Source organism: Podarcis gaigeae (assembly GCF_964106915.1).
Source record: "Podarcis gaigeae genome assembly, chromosome: 14".
Taxonomy (NCBI): Eukaryota; Metazoa; Chordata; class Lepidosauria; order Squamata; family Lacertidae; genus Podarcis; species Podarcis gaigeae.
The window spans coordinates 17234056-17257569 of NC_139690.1; the positions used below are offsets into that span (position 1 = coordinate 17234056).

At 46.8% G+C, this 23514-nt stretch overlaps 2 protein-coding genes across 5 annotated transcripts in view; both read right to left on the reverse strand.

Moving 5' to 3' along the window:
- Positions 1–7000, reverse strand: part of CEMIP (cell migration inducing hyaluronidase 1) — a 161865-nt gene extending 154865 nt beyond the window's left edge. Inside the window, exon 1 of one of the 3 annotated variants that reach the window (XM_083712458.1) lies at positions 6690–7000. The gene's annotated coding sequence lies outside the window, so the exon portion shown is untranslated. Of the gene's footprint in view, positions 1–6376 lie in introns of all 3 variants that reach the window. The other 2 variants (XM_083712457.1, XM_083712459.1) reach the window with 2 other exon arrangements.
- The window catches only part of LOC310831605 (cell surface hyaluronidase CEMIP2-like), a 91737-nt gene that overhangs the window by 65563 nt on the left and 2660 nt on the right, over positions 1–23514 (reverse strand). For both annotated transcript variants that reach the window (XR_014557919.1, XM_083712419.1), the window contains exons 2-6: positions 22842–23108; positions 20446–20941; positions 5684–5823; positions 2236–2794; positions 241–410 (exon numbers count right to left, since the gene is read on the reverse strand). Coding sequence is in view for 1 of the 2 variants with exons in the window: in XM_083712419.1 (XP_083568545.1) it covers positions 241–410; positions 2236–2794; positions 5684–5823; positions 20446–20941; positions 22842–23108 (1632 nt within the window). In the remaining variant the exon portion in view is untranslated. The remainder of the gene's footprint in view (positions 1–240; positions 411–2235; positions 2795–5683; positions 5824–20445; positions 20942–22841; positions 23109–23514) is intronic.

The following is a 23514-nucleotide window of genomic DNA, read 5'->3' on the forward strand; positions in this document are numbered from 1 at the left end:
AATAAACTGGTTTGTAATCTATCAAAGGCTCTTTAAAAAAAAAAAAGCACAGTTAAAGATCTAAAAACGGGAGTGTGGATTTTGGTTCAGCCTTATTGGTTTACTCATATGCAAATTTAATCAATCAGATAGACTTGAGATTTCTATAAACTGGGCAACAGTTCAAAAGACATACTCAAGGAAGAGAGAGAAAGCAGATAAACAACACTTGAACAAGAGATTAGAAAAGGGCTTAAAAACCTTTGATCCATCCGCTGTGAGCAGCGATTGTAAAGACAATGCCTTCGTATGTCTTAAATTCTCTTGTCGCTGTTGCCAACCTTGTTGTCCCGTTGCGTTGAGAAGGCGTTGCATCCTCTGTGATGGAAGATGCATCACCGCCAAGAATCCCAACCAGAACCCAGGGCTGCCTGGAGGAGGGGGGGGGGGGAAGCAGACTTGTGATGCAGAAATGGAACACCCGGTTCACATCTGAACCTCAAATTCATTCAGATATTCAGTGTCCAGCATCGTCTGAAGGCCAAGTCCTGCTCCAAAAATTTGCAATCAAAATATACGACGCTCTCTCGGAAAACCACCTGCTTCCAGGGAAGTGGGACACCAGAAGAAATACTCTAAAGTTTAGCTCAACAATGGAGGTAGCTAACTCACACTGCCGTGACAGACCTGCAGCTAGCTTTGAGAAATTCTAATTCAGCAACGAAGCACCATAACTCCAAAGACCAACAGAGCCCAGCAGCTATTCTGCAGGCAAGCTGTGGCCTTAATCCACAAAATGCAAAACCTGGAACTGAATATAATTCATCTTGATCGGCAAGAATACAGGCAAAGTTCCCACTTAGTTTGCACTCAGTAATCTCAGAAGGGGGAAATGGGACCAGCTTATCAGGCAGAAGGCAAACTCTGTCCTTAAAGCAACACAACAGCAGTGGCAAAAAGGTAACACAGGCTTCTGAGTTTTGATAGTTTCAAAACTGCACGCCACATCCTTTAAATACGGGCACAGGTTTCCAGCTTGGATGTCATTTGCTTTGGGGACAAACCTTCAGAGAAATGTGGAAGCCGACAAACTTCTTGCATGAATTGCCAAGCACAAAAGGGGAGGGGATAACTCTGTTAGATTGGACAGCAGTACAACAGTTAGGAAAAGGGGCCAGGAGCTGTCCATGGTGGCACTGTTAAATTTTCCAACAGAACCATTTTCTGAAGGAGCTCACTGCTACATGCACCAAGCACGTAGCATTTTGCGCCAAGTGTCACAGGTTAATAGACCTAAAAAGAGTTTGCTGGGACACCCTGTGCTTAGATATCCCTATAACCTCGTTTTAAACACCACAGAATTTCTGGTTTCTTGCACTCTGATCAAAATGCCAAGACTATCAAAAATATATAAGGAGAACACCGTTCAGTTCAACTGGCAAGTTCCACAGGCACTGAACGTGGGTTTTTTTTTAGCCCTAGTGTACCAAACTAAAGTATCCACATTGCCTATGGAAGAAAACAGGATTTGTGAGCCATCAAAAAAAGTCACCTCACTGCTTCTTAACCTCGTAGAGTTTCATTTGCTGGCAAACATGACAATCCAGGTTATTTTCATTTCCTTCCCTTTCCCCTTCTTTGGAAACCACCACGTGCATGCACAACACTGAACCCAGGATGCAGAACATTTGGCCTTCCAGAGGTTGCTTAACTACAACTCCCATCAGCCCTAAGAAGCACTGCCAATGGTCAGAGCTGATGGGAGTTGTAGTTCGGTTCCTCTGGAGAGACAGAGGTTTCACCACCACCACTAAAGCAAGACTACAATGAACAGCCAGCTAATCCTAGTTGCCAAGTTAGTGTTAACAGGCCATGCTTAGGAAACAAGCAGAAATGAAATATAATATAGCAAATAATAATAATAATAATAATAATAATAATAATAATAATAAATAATTTTATTTATACCCCGCCCTCCCCAGCCAAGACTGGGCTTAGGATGGCTAACAACCAATAATAAAAACAAGTTGATTAAAATACAATTTAAAAGATTAAGATACAACATTAAAACATTAGGGTGCAATCTCTTTGGATATACACATCCAAACAATCATAGCATGATAATTATCTAATCCGGGGTGGGGGGGAATATGGAGGTCATTATCTGTGTAGCCCCCACGGCACAGGGCACCAGGATGCCCTACATGTTTGCACAATTGCATGCATGAAAGTAAGAAGCCACACTGGCAAAGTTACCTGTATTGCAGGTGCAGGACGTATTTGCTGTGCAGCAGGTTCTTGAGGAAGAGCCGGGTCTCCAAGGTCAAGCTCTTTGCTGCAGAATCCCCTACTGCCACGGCTACTACATGGCCCAGAGATTGGTGGGCAAGGAATTCCCTCAATCTGCGGCTCTCGTCAACAAGGAGGTGGGTGTCAAAGCGTTCAGCAGCCACTACCTGGGCTGTGCCCGCATCCACTACCCGGACATTGAGGCCACGACTACTCCAGCGCTTCTCAGAAGTGTACCGGCCATACCGAAGTCCGCCCGGGTACAAGGTTTTGGCCAAAAGCGTCCAGGATCGAGGCTTCCTTCCGTGCAACTCCAGAATGCCACCTCTGCCCACTCCCAGGAATTTTCTGCCATAGCCATCCACGTCGGCTTCGTCGGTGGCTTTCCCGTAGAGAGAAATGGTGGCCTTGGAATGGTATGGGCAGCATTCGGAGCCCACATACAGTGCCCCGCCATCCTCAAGAAGTATGCTGCGAGCTCGTAAGGTGATGGCTTCCTCCAGATCATCTGCAAATACTAAGATCCCTGGAAGGGAAGCAGAGAGAGAAACAACAATTTTCTCAGATTTGTGAGCTGGCATGGCATACTGCAGTGCAGAGGTGATGAATCTATGACCTTCCAGACATCCCAAGACTACAAATCCCCATCATCTCTGACCACTGGGACACACTGTCCGGAGCTGATGGGAGCCCAATAGCACCTGAAGAGCCACAGGTTCCCCACACTTAGGACTCAACTACATTAGTAAATGGGACGGGGGTGGTGCTGTGGGTTAAACCACAGAGCCTAGGACTTGCCGATCAGAAGGTTGGTGGTTGGAATCCCCGTGATGGGGTGATCTCCCATTGTTCGGTCCCTGCTCCTGACAACCTAGCAGTTTGAAAGCACGTCAAAGTGCAAGTAGATAAATAGGTACCACTCCAGCGGGAAGGTAAATGGCATTTCTGTGCGCTGCTCTGGTTTGCCAGAAGTGGCTTCGTCATGCTGGCCACATGACTCGGAAGCTGTACGCTGGCTCCCTCAGCCAATAAAGCAAGATGAGAGCCGCAACCCCAGAGCTGGTCACGACTGGACCTAATGGTCAGGGATCCCTTTACCTTATATTAGTAAAGAAAAGGCGTTTTATATGCATTAGGTGACACCAGATGGTGCTGTGGAGTTCCGTCTGTTGACAACGTGTTTTCCCACTTTGAGCTTTACAGCGCGTTTTCCTGAAACACTTTTTTTGATGTGCCTAGATCCAGCCTTGGTGTAATGGCTAAGCAACAGATCAGCAAGTCCCTAGTTCGAATCTCGCCCATGCCAACTTACTAGGTGGCCCCCAAGGAAGTCACTCTCTCGGTCTCAGACCCCGACATCTGCAATATTGATGACGATAATAAGGACTAGAGGAGGCGCGGGCTCAGGAGTAAGTTCTAAACTGCACCGAAAGGTCAGACTTCAGCTATAAAACGTATTGAACACGTATTGTTCAAAGAACAGGGGATGGGGAAAGATAATTGCACAGGAATCACATTCAGGTGCAAAACTTTCCAACACCAAAAGAGCCTAAAATATATTTGTGGTATAAGCTTAGGTAAAGGTAAAGGGACCCCTGACCATTAGGTCCAGTTGTGACTGACTCTGGGGTTGCAGTGCTCATCTCGCTTTACTGGCCGAGGGAGCCGGCGTACAGCTTCTGGGTCATGTGGCCAGCATGACTAAACTGCTTCTGGCGAACCAGAGCAGCGCACAGAAACACCATTTATCTTCCCACCAGAGTGGTACCTATTTATCTACTTGTACTTTGACATGCTTTCAAACTGCTTACATCACAATAATGAGCCACAAGACGTCCCCAATCTGCTGTTTGATGTGACAAACTAACACAGCCATCCCTCCAATGCAGAATATTAGGTTCACTGGGCAATAGTACAATCACCTCTTGGTTCTAATGTAGCTCTATGCAACCTCCAGCATCAACATACCAAATGCCTCCAAGTACCAGGAGCTGAGGAGCAGGAAAAGGCAGCTTTTTCCCACTCCCCAGCTGCTGGTACTTTGCATGTTGATGCTGGAGGTTGCACAGAGCTACATTAGAACCAAGAGGTGATTGTACTATTGCCCACTGTGGTTTCTCAGCCTCACCCAGAGGGCCACTGGGTGGAGGAAAAGGATGCTGTGCTCAGCAGGTCATTGGTCTGATTCAGCAGGGCTCCTCTGATATTCTTATTTATGGAATTAACGCCAACACTTCATGAACAAAAATATGCCCTGAACGGAGGAGAACAATGTTTTTGCCCTTTTTAAAAATTGCAAATATAACAAGGTCACAAGAACCCGAGAACGTTAAAGGGCAACCAACCCCCATTCAATTTATGTCACTGGAAAGCTCAGGATTGATTGATTGATAGACTGGCTGCTTTTATTGCAATGATGTCCCACTCCTCCCCCCCAAGGGGCTCAATGCAATTTACATGCTTCTCCGCCCTCCTCATTTAATCCCCTCAAAAACCCTGTGAGGCAGGTTAGGTTGAGAGGCATAATAATAACATTATTATTAAATATGACTGAGTGGGTTTTTGAACTTCGTCTCAAGGGGCCTAGTCTTACATTCTGACCCCTACACTTCACTGTTTCTCAGCCTCTTTCCTCTGTCTTTAATTCTGGTGCATAAAATGCAATCTGAATCAATTAGATGCATTAACCAATGCATTCAGTCAATACAAATGCAGAGAGCTTTTTACAGCCAAGCAAATAAATAGTCATGAGATCAGACAGCACCACCTATTCAAGTTTAAAGGTAAAGGTAAAGGGACCCCTGACCATTAGGTCCAGTCGTGACCGACTCTGGGGTTGTGGCACTCATCGTGCTTTATTGGCCGAGGGAGCTGGAGTACAGCTTCCGGGTCATGTGGCCAGCATGACAAACCACTTCTGGCGAACCAGAGCAGCGCATGGAAACACCGTTTACCTTCCCACTGGAGCAGTACCTATTTATCTACTTGCACTTTGATGTACTTTTGAACTGCTAGGTTGGCAGGAGCAGGACTGAGCAACGGGAGCTCACCCCGTCGTGGGGATTCGAACCGCCGACCTTCTGATTGGCAAGTCCTAGGCTCTGTGGTTTAACCCACAAAGCCACCCGCGTCCCTCTATTCAAGTTTAGATACTATTTAAGTTTACATTTGGAAATAACCACGTCTTCCAAGTTAAATACAGAAGTCAGAGAATACACACCTGAACTTAAACTGGTATGGGATTTCCTACATGGGATTTGGCCCCTTGGAGTTCCGTGGGGATTGAGTCCAAGGTTAAGTGGCACAGGATCGGGCGCAGCTTGAGCACCCGCCAACACACACCTCCCTCCCCACCGCCAGCTTTCCCCCTCGAGGTTAAGAGCCTGCTGCCCGCGCAAAAGCCTCTCCTCCTTACCTCCTTCCTGGATGAGCAGCGAGTGGAAAGTGGCCGAGCTCTCCAAGCGCAGAGCCGCCCCTCGGCCCACGACGGCAGCGTGGCTGCTGTTATGTCCCGGACGCCATGGGGTGAGGTGCGCGGCGGGCGGCGGGCAGGAGCTCTCTGCAGAAAGGAAGAGAGAAAAAGACCCCCAGGCTTCAATCCATCCTGGGCACGCTTCCCAGGGAGCAAGCGCTCCTACCCCAAGCTCAGCGTGCAAGAGCACAGCCCTCGACGGAGAGGGAGAGCGCGGGCGTGGAAGGAAGGAATCGAGGACCCACCTGCCTGCGCGCTGCGGCTCCGCTCCGGGATCGGGCGCTGTAACGACGACCAGACCGCTGCCACCTGCAGTCTCCGGAAGGAGCAGCGCCCCGGGCTGTTGCGCCCAGCCCAGCCTGACCCCTCCAAGCGGATCCCGGCTGGAAGAACAAGCTGGCCGGGGCGCCGCCGGAGGAAACGCGCGTCCGCACCCTCGAAGTTCCTAACTTGTTGCAGCGATTGGGACGCGCGCCCCCTTCTCTGTTTCTCCAATCAACCGTCGGCCGCACGCAAGAATCCCAGTCAAGGCGAGCCCGGATTTCGCAGAGGCGCGCTTGCCGCGGGAGAAGGCAGCGTCGAGCAGCCCGTGGCCGCGCAAGCCGGCGTGGGATCCTGAGCCGCGCCGTTCCTTACCTCGCCTTTGCAGCCTGCCTCCTCGTCCAACAATCTCTGCAAGAACTTCGTTATTGCCGTCATGATGATTGCAAAGGACAAGTTCTCCCTTCCGATCACACACCACAGACCACGCGCGCTCTCTCTCTCACACGCACATACATGCACACGCGCGCACACACACGGGAACCGGGCTGCTCGGTCTCCCTTCTCCCCTTGGCGTACTGGCTTACAAGCGTCCCTAACTCCCTGCATTTCCACCGGCAGCAGCGCCTCCTGGTGGCGATTTGAAGGGGAAAAAGCCCTCGAGAAAGTCCATCATCTCGTACCTTACCTCTGCGCTCTCGGCAGAAAAGCGCACAACGCTTTTATTGAACCCTTTGGTAACAGAAGCAGCGAGGTTTTTTCTCCCCGTTCCCACCCAGCTCTCTGTTTTAGTTGGATGGTCTGAGCTGGTGGCGATCCTCTTTTTCCCCCCAGAAGCAATTAAGAGAAGCGACGTGGATTATTGAGAGAAATCTATATTTTTAGACGGCTCTGGAGAGGGACAGAGAGAGACGCGCTCGGGAACCCAAAGGCTTTCTTTCTCCTTTGAGCGCTCCGCTGCCCGGCTTTTTTTTTTCCTGCCCGGCCACCAGCCTCGCTATTTATAGGCGATCTCGGAGCCGCGCTGTTTACACCAGCTGAGCGCTTGGCTCCTCCCCGGCCCGTGACGCCGCTTCGCATTCTGGACATACCGCGCGGCTGTTGGCGCCGAGTTGCCAAAAAGGGGGGCGAGAGCAAACCCCGAAAAAAACAGAGGGGGGAGAGCACCGCGCGGATCGCGATCTCTCTTCCTCTTAGTCGATCGCTGAACTTTCCCTGGAAGAGAATCGCCTCCCCCCCCCCTTTCCTGGTGTCCTTGGCTGCTACAGAGTTGCTCAGAAGCGAACTGGTTCAGGTCCAAGTCTGCGCAAACTTGGAGAGCGTTCGGAGCGAGGACTCCCCGGGATCCGCACCCCTGGGCGCCTCTTCTTCCAAGCAGCCCAGAAACCACATGTGCCTTTTCCCAAAAGCGAAGCGTCCCCTTCCTTTTGCGCTAGAAACGTGAGCTATGCGCTTCCAAAGGGGGCTTGCGCGCAGGTTTGCGCTATCGCGCCTGCCTGGGAGAGGGGGCTCAAGTGTCAAGGAGCCAGCGACAGGTGCCACGCGGTAGCCACGGACCCTCTCGCCTGCTGTGCAAGCGGCACCTGATGTGATTTCCCTTCCTTTATGCTAGGTATCTTCCATCTTTCCAGACCCAGGACTCGCCTGCAACCCAAACGTGCATTTGGACACTCATTTCTTAATTGTTTATTTGAATTTAACCACATATTGGCACGGTGGCGATGCTCCCGTCGCAACGCACCTTGAAGCAGGGGGGTCATAGAATGAGAGAATTGTAGAGTTGGAAGGGACCCCGAGGGTCATCTAGTCCAACCCCCCTGCAATGCAGGAATCTAAACCAAAGCATCCACGTCATGACAGATGGCCATCCAACCTCTGCTTTAAAACCTTCAAGGAAAGAGAGTCCACCACGTCCCAAGGGAGACAGTTCCGCTGTCGGAACAGCTCTTACCGTCAGGAATTTTCCCCCTAATGTTTAGTCGGAATCTCCTTTCTTGAAGCCTTGAGTTCGAGTCCTGCCCTCCAAAGCAGGAGAAAACAAGCTTGTTCCCTCTTCCAGCCCTTGAGATATTTGAAGATGGCTATCGGATCGTCCCTTTCCCAACCCACCAGTTGAAGAGCAGTTTTCTCTGCACAACTATGAAAGGAGCAGGAGCCCCTGCCCAAATTTGGACGGGCTCACCTTTGTATCATGGGATCTGAGATAAGCACCCACGTAGTGGCCGACATTGTTCTCCCAAATTTCAGCGGTGCTCTGTGAGACACTAACATTTGCTGCCCCCCCATGCCCCATCAACATCATTGTTGCAGCGCCCCCTGAACCCAGGGCAGTCAAACTGGCCATGCGACCCTAAAATTGCCTCTGACTCACAAGCTGGGAATGCAAGTCCCATTGTGTTTAATGGTGGTTAATCAGGACCAGCTTCAGATTAGAAAGGACCTTTTTCAAGTGCCATCCCCATCCTCCCAGCAGCCTTATCCAGCAAACAGCAGCATTACTCTGATCCAGCACTAGGTGTCTACATCTGTGAGCCACCATTTTAATTTCCCACAATGCCCCACCACTGGAATGCTATGGCAGGGGCATTGTGGGAAATTAAAACAACAGTTCTGCTTTGACTCAGCCGCTTGCTTGTTGCGAGGGGAAGGGTGGGGCTGTCCATGCTGGGTGCTGATGCTCAGCCTGGGTTTAATTCCAAATCACAGAATTGTAGAGTTGGAAGGGACCCTGTGGATCATCTATTCCAACCCCCTGCAATGCAGCTGTCCCTTATGGGGATCGAACCCGCAACCTTGGCATTATCAACACCACACTCTAACCAACTGAGCTATCCAGGCTTGTTAGTGTGCCCAGGAAATACAGTCTGTACCAAGCTCAGGAAAGAGATCAAAGATAGCAGTTGGCTCAGGATGCCCATAGCAAAGGCAAAAGAGCAACAGGATCAATCAGCCCCTTTCCCCAAAGGTGTCATGCAGGGGGTGGGGAACAGGACCATTGCTCAGTGGTTAGAGCACACGCCTCTCCAGTCTGAAATCCATCTGTGCTGTTGCCTGTCAGTGTAGACACCTCTGAGCTAGATGGACCAATGGTCTGACTCAGTACAATGTAGCTTCCTGTGTTTCTACGAATTTCTGTTACTCCTTATAATGAGACAGGATGTACCGTTTCTTACAGATGCTTATCAAACCTGAGCTACAGACACACCCACAGTGGAAAATGCAATGTCTGCTGGCAGTGGGAGGGCTGTAATGCAGCGAGACATACATGATAATAATTTGTACTAACATTTTGTTCTTTCTTCCAGAATTAAATTACCCAACTGACCACGGAGGAGGGCTTGTTGTTTTCACCCACAATGTACACACACTCGTTCTCCATGTTACCACACTGGTTTTGAAGAATCGTGTAGCCGCAGGTCCCAATCCTATGCACAGCTTCCTGGGAGCTGCTGACATCCAGCCCAATGGTTGCCATGAATTTGATTTTGAATTGATTTTAAAATGAATTGATTTCAGAATGTTGTGTTACTTTTATTGTTGTTAGCCGCTCTGAGCCCAGCTTCGGCTGGGGAGGGCGGGATATAAATAAAATATTATCATTATCATTATCCAAGAGACAATGGAGTGTGCCTCCAGGGTTGAAAAAACCGCTGGGGAATCACAGCACCTGCTGTGGCTGCAGATACCAGTAACTCATCACTGCTGCCTCTCATGTTGTTTTTGTTACGTTAGCAGCAGCCAAGTGGCCCTTCCAGGGCGCAAGACTCTGCAATGTCCTTGACTGCCCAGATGACAAGAGCCCTCTCTTGGCCTTGCTGATGTGGTCCAAAGGAAAGCAGAAGAATTATATTTAATATTCAACCAGCCAATTATATTACCTTCATTAGGGGGCTGTTTTGCCCACACTGCCAAATTAACTTTGCACTTCAGAAATTCGTAAGGACTACCTTCCGGCATCAGACCAAAGTTTCATCTAGCCCAGGATTCTGCTTCCAACACTGACTGGCAAGATTCCCCTGGGAGTCCCAGGGGCACAAAAGCAGATGGCTTGACCTCGCTGCCTTGTATTGAGAGGTATACTGCCTCTGATAATGGATGTTCCACTAAACCATCATGGCTAACAGCTGCTGATTGACCAATGCACCATGGATTTGACTAGAGTCCTACTATTAGGTAAAAAGGTAAAGGACCCCTGGATGGTTAAGTCCAGGCAAAGGTGACTATGGGGTGCGGCACTCATCTCGCTTTACAGGCCGAGGGAGCAGGCGTTTGTCCGCAGACAGCTTTCCGGGTCATGTGGCCAGCATGACTAAAGCATTTCTGGCGCAATGCTGACACCGCGACGGAAACCAGAGTGCACAGAAACGCCGTTTACCTTCCCGCCAGAGCAGTACCTATTTATCTACTTGCACTGGTGTGCTTTTGAACTGCTAGGTTGGCAGGAGCTGGGACAGAGTAACAGGAGCTCACTCCATCGCGGAGATTCAAACCGCCAACCTTCCAATCAGCAAGCCCAAGAGGCTCAGTGGTTTAGACCACAGTTTAGAGCCCTACTATCACCGCAAACACAGTGGCTAAGAAATATAGAATCACAGTCCAATCCGCTGCAATGCAGGAATATGCAGCTGTCCCGTATGGGGACCGATCCTGCTATCAGCGCCAAGCTCTAACCAACAGAACTATCCATATGCAGTGCAGCCCTATAATACATCAGAAATAGAGAAATTGCAAGAAATTGTGACCCTCCAGGTATAAGCTGGATTGTCAATTCACATGATCCCTGACCACAGGCCATGTTGGCTGGACGGATGGGGAAGCTGGGAGAGTCTACCACATCTGGAGACCTCACAAGTTAACATATATAATATTTATTCTCAGGCACATGTGTATAAGGGTTGCAGCCTAAGCTACAAATCAAGGTGCCTGGTTCAAATGGATGCATAGTAGCCATAGGGCTCACTCCCAGCCTCACCTCTGCAGTGATAATACTGACCCGCCTCTGAGGGCTGTTGTAAAGTCACCAGGCCAATGCGTGGGGAGTGCTTTGAACACTCAGGTGCACTGATGAACTCACAAGCAGGTTTGGAGCTATGAGCAACAGGGGTAATTAGATGATAATACAGTTTGACTGTGATTTTTATAAAAAATATTTTATTAAGGGTTTTCTTGTTTTACAGTGTAAGTGTAATGCCTCGTATTTTTTTCCCCCATGTAACATTTTTACAAATCCGTTTCATTTGTTGAGGCATTAGGGGGAGAAGAGAAAGAGAGAAAGAAAGAAAGAAAGAAAGAAAGAAAGAAAGAAAGAAAGAAAGAAAGAAAGGAAGGAAGGAAGGAAGGAAGGAAGGAAGGAAGGAAGGAAGGAAGGGGGTGAAGGGAGGGGAGATGGATGGGGGTGGGGTCGGGTAGTGGTGTTTCTATTATGCTTAATGTATGTAGAGTTTGGTGTCAGCGTGCTTGTGTTGTTCACTTGTGTTCCTTTGGTGGTGAGAGAGGTTGGGGTTGGCCTAGTAGGGTGTGGTTGTTTGTTTGTGATTGGCTGTGGTGATCTTTGTTTTTGTGTGTGAGTGAGGTGGGTGGGTGTTTTGTGATTTAACAGCTAGAAGGTGGGGTGCAGCAGAAGGGGAGAAATAATAACTCCATGGGAAAAGGGGTGGGAAGTCGATAAGATTAAGAGAAAAGACTAAATTGTATTTTGATGGCATATGTTAAAAATGTTGGAACAATGAAATATAATTGGGGGGGACACACCACTCAAGAGCACTATATAAATGCTAACAATTAACAGGACTTCCCCGCCCCAAATTGTATGCTCCAGTATGGAATACTTGCCCCCACAGAGCAGGGGTGTGGAATCTTCCAGCATTCCAAGGCCAACTAGGGCAGGTGGGAGAGACCACGCACTTGTCAATCACCTGATGACAGCATTCATAAACTGAAATCCTGCATTCTAAGCAGTATTGAGATAAGATGATCTCCCTCAGGATTGAAAACCCCCCTCCCATCAGCTGATGGATGGAGTGGGTTCGATCCTGCTTTCTGCAGACGTTGGGTTATGGCACCTCCCCCCCCCCCAATATGTCCTGATTATGAATAACATATCGGGACCATGAATTTGATTAGTTAATTATGCATTGTATATATGAAAGACCTTCCCACCTCCCTTTTAAGGTCATAAACCTGCTGCCAATAAATTTCAGCGGGGTCCCCAAATTATTGAATGCTGAGATTCTCTTTGCTCTGGACAATTTCACATAATCTCTGTCATGTCATGTCACATACACACACACACACACACACACACACACACACACACACACCTTTACAACTTAAACCAGGGGTGGAAATCTACCTGCAGGCCTGGGGACTGAATGTGGCCCTCAGAGCTCTCTAACAGGCCCTCAAGACTCTCCCCCTCACCAATCCCACTCCACACCATCCTTGAGTGTTGTTGCCTGGCTGGATGGTGCAGTTTGATTGCGCCCCTTGCTTTCCTGGACAGAGGACAGAGGGATGTGTGTGGAACCTTCTGACTTTTGCTTGGCTGTATCGGTTGCTCCCCTTGGCCAACCCACTACAGTTGTACCTTGGAAGTCGAACAGAATCCGTTTCAGAAGTCCGCACAACTTCCAAAACATTCGAAAACCAAATTGCTGCTTCTGATTGGCTGCAGGAAGCCATTTCGGGTTCCAAAAGAATGTTCTGATTGGCTGCAGGAAGCCACATTCGGGTTCCAAAAGAACGTTCACAAACTGGAACAATCACTTCTGGGTTTGCGGTGTTCGGGAGCCAAAACGTCCAAGTTCCAGGGCATTCATGGCTCCACCAGCCTTGGACCTTTAAAAAACTTGGCACCCAATGGAAAGCCAACCGATGCTCAGTTGCACCATCCAACATTGTGGAATGGTATCCATGGATGTTCTCCCCAACTGACCCCTGGGATGGATGCCCAACCAGGCTTCTTGGGGAAATCCTGGCTGATTATTACCTAGTCATTAATCTGGATTTTTTCGTACTCAGGGGTGAAAATGGTTCCTCACCCCATGACTTAAACACACCTAATCTTTAATAGCTGCAATGGCATGAGCTAACACAAGGACAGGGAAAGCATGTGGCCCTCCAGACCTCCCTGACTGGCCCATGGGACTCTCCATAGGCTACACACCCCTTGAGTGTGTTTGCCTAGCCAGGATGTGCCCTTGAACTCTGCTAACGCCTCCAGAGTGCCTGGATGGATAGACAGAGAAACTAGCCCACTGTACAAAGGGAAGGCTTGTAGTCATTGCTTCATCAACCCGGGTCCTTCCAAAGTGTTTGTCCCCCATGGAAAGTCCAGTTATTAGTGGTCCTTAGTTAATCATGCCCATTCATTTCAATAGGTCTACTCTGAGCAGGACTAGCACTGGATGCAACCCCAAACATGGCTTCTCGGCACAATCCAGTTTATGTTTACCAAGTCATTACTCGGAATTTTTGTGATTTTTCAGTGTTGTGGAATGGTGTCATTTAGGAAAAGCAGGTCGATGTTTACCTAATCATTCACCTGAATTATTTCATAATCCTTTATTTATCTTTGAGTTTGATGGCTATTTAAAGACATGAGAAATCTAAAGTCCCCAAAATCATTATATTTTGCAGCACACTCAACCAATCATGTTTACTGGTAAGTCACCCCCCAGAAATGTCAAAAGGGCTTGCTCCTGAGTAAATGCACACATAATTGCAGTCTCGGACTACTTCTGATGCACTTATTATATGCATAATCTTACTATTTTGCTTTTCACATTGCTTTTATAATACCTAGTGTATCGTCTGAACAAACAATGTTTCTGGATTCCTCATTTCTTTGGGAAGATAAAATAAAAAGCCTCCAAACACAAACACACACACACACCACCCAACTATCTAAAGAGATACAGCCCTAGAAAAGCTTGGGCACATGGCTTTCTTGGTTGTATAAACTGGCTATGAATGTTAGCGGTAAAATTACAGGGGGCACAGAGGAACGCCACTCCCTAATTTTCGTTGGTGGTTTGTTTTTTTTACACCAGTCTTCTTAGCTATTGGTTTATTAGGCTACAGAATATGATATGGCTGAAAGTGGGAGATGAAACAATGGCTTGGACTTAAGCAGTGCTTTTTTTTTCCTGGGGGAGACGCAGAGGTAACGTACCCCTAAACATTTTGTGAATCTAAGTTTGGCCTCATTGAGGGGCAGTATTTCAATATGAGTAGGAAAATGATAGGACCCCTAAACAATTTTTTTTTTAGAAAAAAAGCACTGGACTTAGGGATAGGGACCACTTCCTTTCTACCCATAATTAGGGGTGGGCGAATATGTCAGTTCCAATTTATTTCACAGTTTCTTATTTTTCCAGTCTTAAATTGGATTCTCCAATACTTTCACATCACTTTGCAATTTTTCCCCTTAAAAAAGAAATCCTCATAAAAATTCATTAGGATTTCTGTCCGAATTTCTCCTAATACTGTACACACATTCTTGCAAAGCAATGTCCCCCTAATATGTGGTTCTGTATGTTATTTTCAGTGATATATGCAATTATATGCACACTTTATCCTAGCAAATGCATCACTTGGCTGGATAACTGCTTTGCAAAATTAATAGAAGTGCAGAAAGAGGGCTGTGTTTTGGTTCTTACATTATTTCAGAAAGTGCAAAGTAAGTTCACATCTAAGTACAGACTGTATGGAGTTTCTCCTCCATCAGTATCCATAATTCAAATGTGAATCTGGTGGTGGTGTCTTCTCATAAGAACCACCAATGGGCATGATTTTCAGAAAAGCCAAATCTCTAAGATGCTTCTGACAACACAATTCAAACATATATATTTTTCCTTTCCAAGATCTGGAAAGAAATATCATGCAGGAACAGAGAGGCGTGGCCCTTTCTTTTCTCTCTAGTCCACTCCCTCCTGACGAGTGTCCTGTTTCCTTCTGTTTGCCCAGATGGAGGAAGGAAGAACTACTCACTTTTCACTGATGAATGAGGTTCACAGGGATCGAGTCAGTAACCCTGCAAATTTGACATTTCACAGAATATTCTCTCTCTGTGTGTTTTGCATTAGGAAGTCCCCTTTAAGATGTGCAACCCAATAGCATTCTAATGATAAGCCACTGAGTTCGTTTGGACTACAGTGGTACCTCAGGTTACAGACATTTCGGGTTACAGACGCTTCAGGTTACAGACTCTGCTAACCCAGAAATAGTACCTTGGGTTAAGGACTTTGCTTCAGGATGAGAACAGAAATTGTGCTCCGGCGGCGTGGCGGCAGTGGGAGGCCCCATTAGCTAAAGTGGTGCTTCAGGTTAAGAACAGTTTCAGGTTAAGTACGGACCTCCAGAATGAATTAAGTTCTTAACCAGAGGTACCACTGTATATCTTTAGTAGGGATAGGGGAGATTCAGTTCAAACTTAACAAATTAACGTTTCCGAAACAATACACAAAATGAAACACAGCCCGTCTTTTGAAATCCACACTGAATTTTGCAGTACAGTTCTCCAGCCACATAACACGTGTCCAAAAATGCATGTACTATATATAAAAATGCATATACCGGTGAAACGAACGTACAAAAATGTTGATTGTATTAAGGGGGAAATGGGTTTGCCAAAATTGCGTACATCAATCAGGCAAAATTGCAGATAAGAATTGTGTATGAGAAATTTGCACCCAAAAATGAATTTTTGTGAGGACGTTGGGCGGGGGGTGTTGCAAATTGATGTTAAAACATGGAGAACTGGTTGGACAAATGAGCAGCTGAGACCAGGTTGTCATATTATTAGCTTATACCTTCTCTCAAGTAAGCGTTGCTAAGATTCAGCTTTCCCGTACTTTCTGCCCTGACCAGGGGAGCACATGGTATTAGGAGCCATGTGTGGCCGGGCCTGCAGAATTCTATATCATTAAGTATCCAAACAAACCCCTGTGTTGCAAAGAGAACGTCAACAATGTCTAGGCAACACGATGACCATATACATATGTATTATATAATCTTTATAGAATCCCTTCAAATCATAAAAAGTTCAAAATGAAATCTTTAGTCTCAAAGACTCTAAAAATCTTTAAATGAAGCGAGGTACCAAACTTTGTACGGTGGAAGACAAGCTGTGAAGCTTTGTGTATTCAACAATGATGTCCAACACTGAACAGTAATTCCAGATATTGACTACTGTTTCGTAGAATTCTTCGTCAGAGTGGTGGGTGGATATAGAATGTTTCATAAACCCATCTTATTTCGAATGAATGACTGCATTATTACATGAGCACTGTTCCACAGCATTTGATATTTTCATTTAAGGGTATATACATTTATATACATTCCACCGTATAAAGTTTAGTACCTTGCTTCATTTAAAGATTTTCAGAGACTTTGAGACTAAAGATTTCATTTTGAACTTTTTATGATTTGAAGGAATTCTATAAAGATTATCTATTATGTATGTATATGGTCATGGTGTTGCCTAGACTTTGTTGAATTCTAGATCATGGCAGAAACCGTATGACACGGAAAATACCAGTTGCCAGGGAACAACAGTAGGGGAGAGCTGTTGCCTTCATGCTTTGCTTGTGAGCTTTCCAAAGGAATCTGGTTGGCCACAGCAAGGGGGAAATGCTTACCCTCTGCTCCAATCTACCAGAGGCCTTTTCACGATTGGGCAAATTCATGGAGGACAAGCTCTATCAGCAGGCATTGGTCATTCCAATTAAACTGAGCCACCATGCTCGGGGAATGGGAGGTTGCATTAGCATAGTCCTTCAGCCGGATCCAGCCAGGTTTTTCTTATGTTTTCTTGGCATGGTGATAGCTAGGCCAACAGTGAGCCAAATACCCGAGCTGTGCCTTTGAAATCTGGCCAGTAGATTATTCTTTTCAGATTTCACAATGGTTCAGTCTTTAGGAAGACACAAAATCTGTCTTTAATTGTCATGCCCTACAGCTAGAAATTATTGCAATTTGCAGGGGGGCTGGGGGAGATAACTAGGTTTCCCAACTACATAAATTCCCCATCCGGCAACTTACAAAAAGCCAAATGAATAGGAAGTGTGTTTTGCTCCTTGATAAATATCTGGGTCATATTTGCATCATACATTTAAAGGGCCGTGATACCCCTTTAAGTAGTCATGGCTTCACCCAAAGAATTCTGGGAGCTGTAGTTTGTTGAGGGTGCTGGGCATTGTTAGGAAGAGACCGCTTTTCTGCTCGGCATCCTTAACAAACTACAGCACCCAGAATTCTTCAGAAATGAAGAAATGAAACAGGGACCCTCTGATCTGAATCTCACTTCAGCCAGGAACTCACTAGATAGGCAAGCTGGTTTCTCTCAGCCTCACTCTTCCCCTGCCAAATCTGCAAAATGAGAATAATGATCATAGCTGTCAACTTTCAGATTTGAAAATAAGGGATCAGCAGCCTCGAAAATAAGGGAACAGCAGCCTCACCTGTCCCAGGGACAGTCTACGGGATATCTAACAATCCGGGAAAGCAGCGGGAAACGGCGCTGGAATAAGGGAATTTCCCACAAAAAAAGGGAAGGTTGGCAGCTATGATAATGATACCATTATATGTTGCAGGGTGTTGGTTAAATGCTTTGAACACCTGAAAATACCATATACAGTAGTACCTCGGGTTAAGTACTTAATTCGTTCCGGAGGTCCGTTCTTAACCTGAAACTGTTCTTAACCTGAAGCACCACTTTAGCTAATGGGGCCTCCCGCCACCGCCGCGCCGCCAGAGCCGAATTTCTGTTCTCATCCTGAAGCAAAGTTCTTAACCCGAGGTACTATTTCTGGGTTAGCGGAGTCTGTAACCTGAAGCATATGTAACCTGAAGTGTCTGTAACCCGAGGTACCACTGTAATGCTAAGTATTATTGGAACCTTCAAGCCCAGATCCAAAAGTTGAAGCTTGGACCAATGTTTTTGCCAAGAAATAAAAGCTAATTGCCCTGGGAGGAAACAGAAAGTGAGAGGAGAATAATCAGAGAAAAGGAGGAATCAGATTTCACACATTCAAAGAAAAAGAAAAGAAACATGAGACCCTATTTTGCAGATAAGAATTAAAGAGAGGCTCCCCCTCTGCGCAGTGATCTTCTCTAAGAAAAGACTTAAGATAGACAGATTTATGCAAATATTTAAGTGCTGCAATCTCACTTTAACCAACAGAGGTCGCCTTTACACACCAATCACCTCCCTAATGCCTTCCCTATTGATCTTATCATGGAAACGATTTTGCACTGGGGATCATCAATACGCTCTGTGTGTGTTCCACTTAAATCAAATTCATAAAATGGCAATTTTAGATGTAAATGCCATTTTGGATGCAAGCGCTTTGTTGCGGGGAAACAGGTTAATGAATGCCAACAATACAGTAAGCCTGCGACTTACACACATTTAACTTGTGCGCATTCAGCCCGCTTGGCAAAATACCGTAATTTTCCATGTATAAGACTAGGGTTTTTTTCCTTTAAAATAATGTCAAAAAATAGGGGGCGTCTATTACATGGATTGCCATCTCTCCCCCTCCCTGTTTTATTAAATCGGACTCCCCCAAAATAGGGGCTGTTTTATATATGGGGGCATCTTATAGACGGGGAAAATACGGTAATTTTAAAAAAATTAAAAGGGGGATGGAAAGCAAGCGGACATCCAGAATAGAAGATTTTGGCAATCTCACCCACAATTGCACCCAATGTGTTTTGAATATACGTGATTTTGGCTTTAGGTGCGATCCCCAGAACGTAACCCCCATGCAATATTTCCCTCTATTTATAATGTCCAGGCATGGAGGGCCCTTGCAAACAGCAAAAAGGGCACACAATCCACATAGAACAGGGAGGTATCAGCAGGCTTGGGGAAGGGGGAACTCAAGTTTTGCAGGGGGGGAGAACCTTTTAGAAAGTGGTTTAACAATCAATGCTGCTTCCTAAAGAACCTTGGGAATTGTAGCTCTTTGAGGGGAAGAGGTGTCTCATAACAACACTCAGCGCCCATAACAAACTACCGTGGTGCCCCGCAAGACGAACGCCTCGCAAGACGGAAAACCCGCTAGACGAAAGGGTTTTCCGTTTTGGAGGCGCTTCGCAAAAGGAATTTCCCCATGGGCTTGCTTCGCAAGACGAAAATGTCTTGCGAGTTCCTGCGGTTTCCCCCCCCTTTCCCTAAGCTGCTAAGCCGCTTATCAGCTGATCCGCTAAAAGCCGCTAAACCGCTAATAGCGCTAATCCGCTAAGCTGTCAATGGGCTTGCTTCGCAAGACGAAAAAACCGCTAGACGAAGAGCCTCACGGAACGGATTCTTTTCGACTTGCGAGGCACCACTGTACAGTTCCCAGGATTCTTTGGAGGAAGCCGTGGCTGTTTAGAGTGGTATGATACTGCTTTAAATGTGTCAGTTTGCATTTCTTAGTACAGAAAGTATTGATCTGATGTGTAGAGATCTTCCCTATTCGAATTAATTCAAGAGGGTTCTGGAAGCTTCTCTATGTGAAAGAAAGAAGCAGAAGGTTCCTGGTGTTTGGGTTATTCCTTCAGAGAAGCTGAGTACAGCTGGTGTAAACTGGTTCTGTTATCTCTTTCAGTCAAGGCAGGGGCCAGCAAACGTTTTCAGCACGGAGCCGGTCCACTGTCCCTCAGACTTTGTGGGGGGCCGGACTATATTTGGGGGGGGGGGGATGAATGAATTCCTATGCCCCACAAATAACCCAGAGATGCATTTTAAATAAAAGGACACATTCTACTCATGTAAAAACACGCTGATTCCCGGACCATTCACGGGCCGGATTTAGAAGACAATTGGGCCGGATCCGGCCCCCGGGCCTTAGTTTGCCTACCCATGACTCAAGGTCATGCTGACTATAAAAGTAGGACCGGAAGGAGCCTAGGTTTCATTTTCTCTTTCTGTTTCTTCTCCTTCTGGTGTGGTGTTCTGTACATAGTATGCTTAGTGTTGAGGTTAGACTTATTATAAGTTATTGTAAGTTTAAGTTAAGTCTGCTGCAACTGGATTTCTTATGGACTGTGCCAGTCCTGAATGTATTGGATTTGTGACCATTATGCTCATTTGCCTTCAGTAGCAGTAAAGCTCTGCTGGATTAAATACAATTACCTCTGGTCTATTTTTGGGAATCCTGCAACATGTGTAAATTGTTACTCTGCTAACGATACATTGGAATCTACTCCAGATCATACTGAGCAGAATTCAGTGACAAAATGTATGGTGCAGATGGGGATTTCATGTGACTCTCAGAATGGCTGATAAGGTTCACACAAAGAGCTATATCATGCTACAAACTCTGCCCATTTTGGTTCTGGCCCCACCCACCATCCAAGATGGTCTCTGTGTGGTTTTCCCACGAGTTAATGGCCCTTCACAAAGTAGCCGCCCACCCTTGCCGCAAAGGAACATGCATAATCTCTTTGCACACCTACCATTTTGTTTCATTTCAGGCTTAGCCAGATGTTTCTTTGTTTCGGGCATCCGGTTCCTTGAGGGCATCTTGGAGGGATTCATTTCGACCGCCACTCCCACATTTCTCAGCAGCCGATGGACCCAGTGTAAGAACGAAGGCTTTACTTTGGAATGCAAGAGTTTGTGAGGGTTCAGTTGGATTTGGGGTGGGTCATCCGGATGGTCACAGCTTTGGCGCTGAACAAGAGCAGCAGCCAAGCTAGGCCCGAAAGCTTTCACCAAGACATATCGGGAAAACTTCAGGAGCAGATCACACGTTCCGCGCTCAACCTCCATCTTTGCCGTCAAGTTCTGACTTGTTAACAACTGCATTTGCTCCTCACGACTTAGCGGGCTGTTACTTCTGAGCGGGTCCATGAATTTAGAAGATTCAGGGGCCTCTGGGAGAATCCTCTGAAACAGCTCCTTATAATCTGTATCCCATAAAGAACTGTTTGGATTCGGGCTATTTTCTGAAACAATCATAAATATCGTAAGAACTCTGTTTGTGGCACTTCATTGCCCCTAAAATATTTATTTCCCCGATAGGTTATCACAAGATTCATTTGACCACATGCAGCTATATTTAAAATGTACCCTGTTGACATAGTCTCTCTCTCTCTTTTCTTGTAGCCAAATGATCAGGACCCAGTATAACTTTTAGGTGTGTTTTCTCCCATTATATACTAAATATAAGAAATGAATAAGCACCTCCCGGTTCTGTAAGAGCAGCTCAGAAAGGTTCACTGAGGTCCAGCTTCAAGGGCCTTCTGCCTAGTTCCCTTCCTGCAAGAAGTGAGGTTGCAGGGAACCAGGCAGAGGGCCTTCTCAGTAGTGGCACCTGCCCTGTGGAATGCCCTCCCACCAAATGCCAAGGAAATGAACAACTACAGTCATACCTCGGGTTGAATGTGCTTCAAGTTGAGCACATTTGAGTTGCACTCTTTGGTAACCCGGAAGTAACAGAGCGCATAACTTCCGGGTTTCGCCGCTTGCGCATGTGCAGACGCTCAAAATGACGTCACGCACATGCGCAGCAAAAAGTGACACGTGCGTGTGCAGACATACCGTCGTTAGTTACGTTTGCTTCTAGATGCGAACGGGTCTCCGGAACGGATCCCGTTCGTATCCAGAGGTAACACTGTACCTGACTTTTAGAAGACATTTGAAGGCAGTCCTATTTAGGAAAGTTTTTAATGTTGGATATTTTATCACGTTTTTAATATTCTGTTGGGAGCCATGCAGAGTGGCTGGGGAAACGCTCATGAAATAAGGCACCAAGGAGATCCCTGATGGAGCAGGTGAAAGGCCCATCTAGTCAGACATTCTGTTCTCACAGCTGCCAGGACACAAGATGTGTAATCTCAAGCTCAGATGTGGGTCTCTGGATCTCTCTATTTGGCCCAGTCCACACCCTCTCTTGTCATGCTACACCCTTTAATGGCCCATTGTGTACCCTCCTCAAGTATTTTTGCCTGGCTGGACTGTGTCCTTGAGGTGCAAAAATACCTCATGCTTGTCTGGATGGAAGACAAAGTGATTGGGGTGGTTGTATGCGGAAACCTCTGACTTTTTCTGTACAAACTAAAGGTTCACTCCTGTTGCTCACTTCTGCCTCTGGTTCCTCCCAGCACTGGCATGTGGCCCCCAGGAGGTTGCCTAGGATGTAAAGTGGCCCTCGTGCTGAGTGAGATCCCCTGCTCCTGAACCATAGGAGCCAACTCCTAGGGGCCAAGATCCCTTTGGCCTGCCAATAAAAAAATTGAGGAGGCCACCCTCCAACCCAAAGTTGATGGGCATCACCATTCAAATACTGTGTGTGTGAGCCCCACGTAGAGTGCATTGCTTTTCTTAAAGTATGCAGTCCTTCCCTGAATGAAGGGAAGTACAGTCGTACCTTGGTTGGCGAATGCCTTACGACTCGAACATTTTGGCTCCTGAATGCTGCAAACCCGGAAGTGAGTGTTCCAGTTTGTGAATGTTCTTTGGAACCCAAACGTCCGACACAGCTTCCAATTGGCTGCAGGAGCTTCCTGCAGCCAACTAGAAGCCGTGCCTTGGTTCTTGAACGTTTTGGAAGTTGAGCGGACTTCCAGAGCAGATTCCATTCGACTTCCAAGGTACCACTGTATAAAAACCTAAGCATCATGGGTGTTTTAGCTGAGATTCCTGCATCCCAGGGGGTTAGACTTAATGACTCTTGGGGTCCCTTCCAGCTCTACAATTCTATGCTCTGTCCGAAATTTTCAAACATTCAGTTTCCTTGTGCAAGCAGCCCCATCCACAAAACTGGGAATTTACTTCAATTCCATTGGCCATGTAGGGATAAAGCAGATTTATTTCATCAGGGAAATGGTTGTTTAAATGTCTTACGTAAGCACCTGGCCGGCACGCAGGCAGACAGGAGGAGGAGAAAGCACGCTAATGCCAGGACACTGGACACAGGCACATGGTGGTAAGCTTGGTCCCTCCATTTGTGCCGCCATTTCTCAGATCCTCTTCTTGGTCGGAGGGAGGGTGACTTTGGAAGTTCCAAAAGGAAGAAATTGGTCAGTCTGGTCCCACAAGGTGCTGTTCCTGCTGGCAGCAGCTTCTTAGAGGGAGGGAGCAGGAGAGAAGCAGCCCAGGGCCAGGGGAACCCTGCAAGTAATATAGAACACAGCTTTCCTCTCCAGAATCAGTACACTTTCTTCCTCAGTGGGAGAGGATTTGCTTTGTAGGCAGAAGGCCCTGGTTTCAACCCCATGTCTCTCTAGGTCAGGGGTCAGCAAACATTTTCAGCAGGGGGCCAGTCCGCTGTCCCTCAGACCTTGTCGGGGGGCGGACTATATTTTGGAAAAAATAATGAACAAATTCCTATGCCCCACAAATAACCCAGAGATGCATTTTAAATAAATGCACACATTCTACTCATGTAATAACACCAGAACTCACCCTGCTAAATCCCCCCCCCCAATTATATAGAGCACACACAATTCAACGTATGCCAATTACACCGAGTTTGACGATTTACCGCAAGGTATTGTGTGTGGTTAGAAATGGAGGC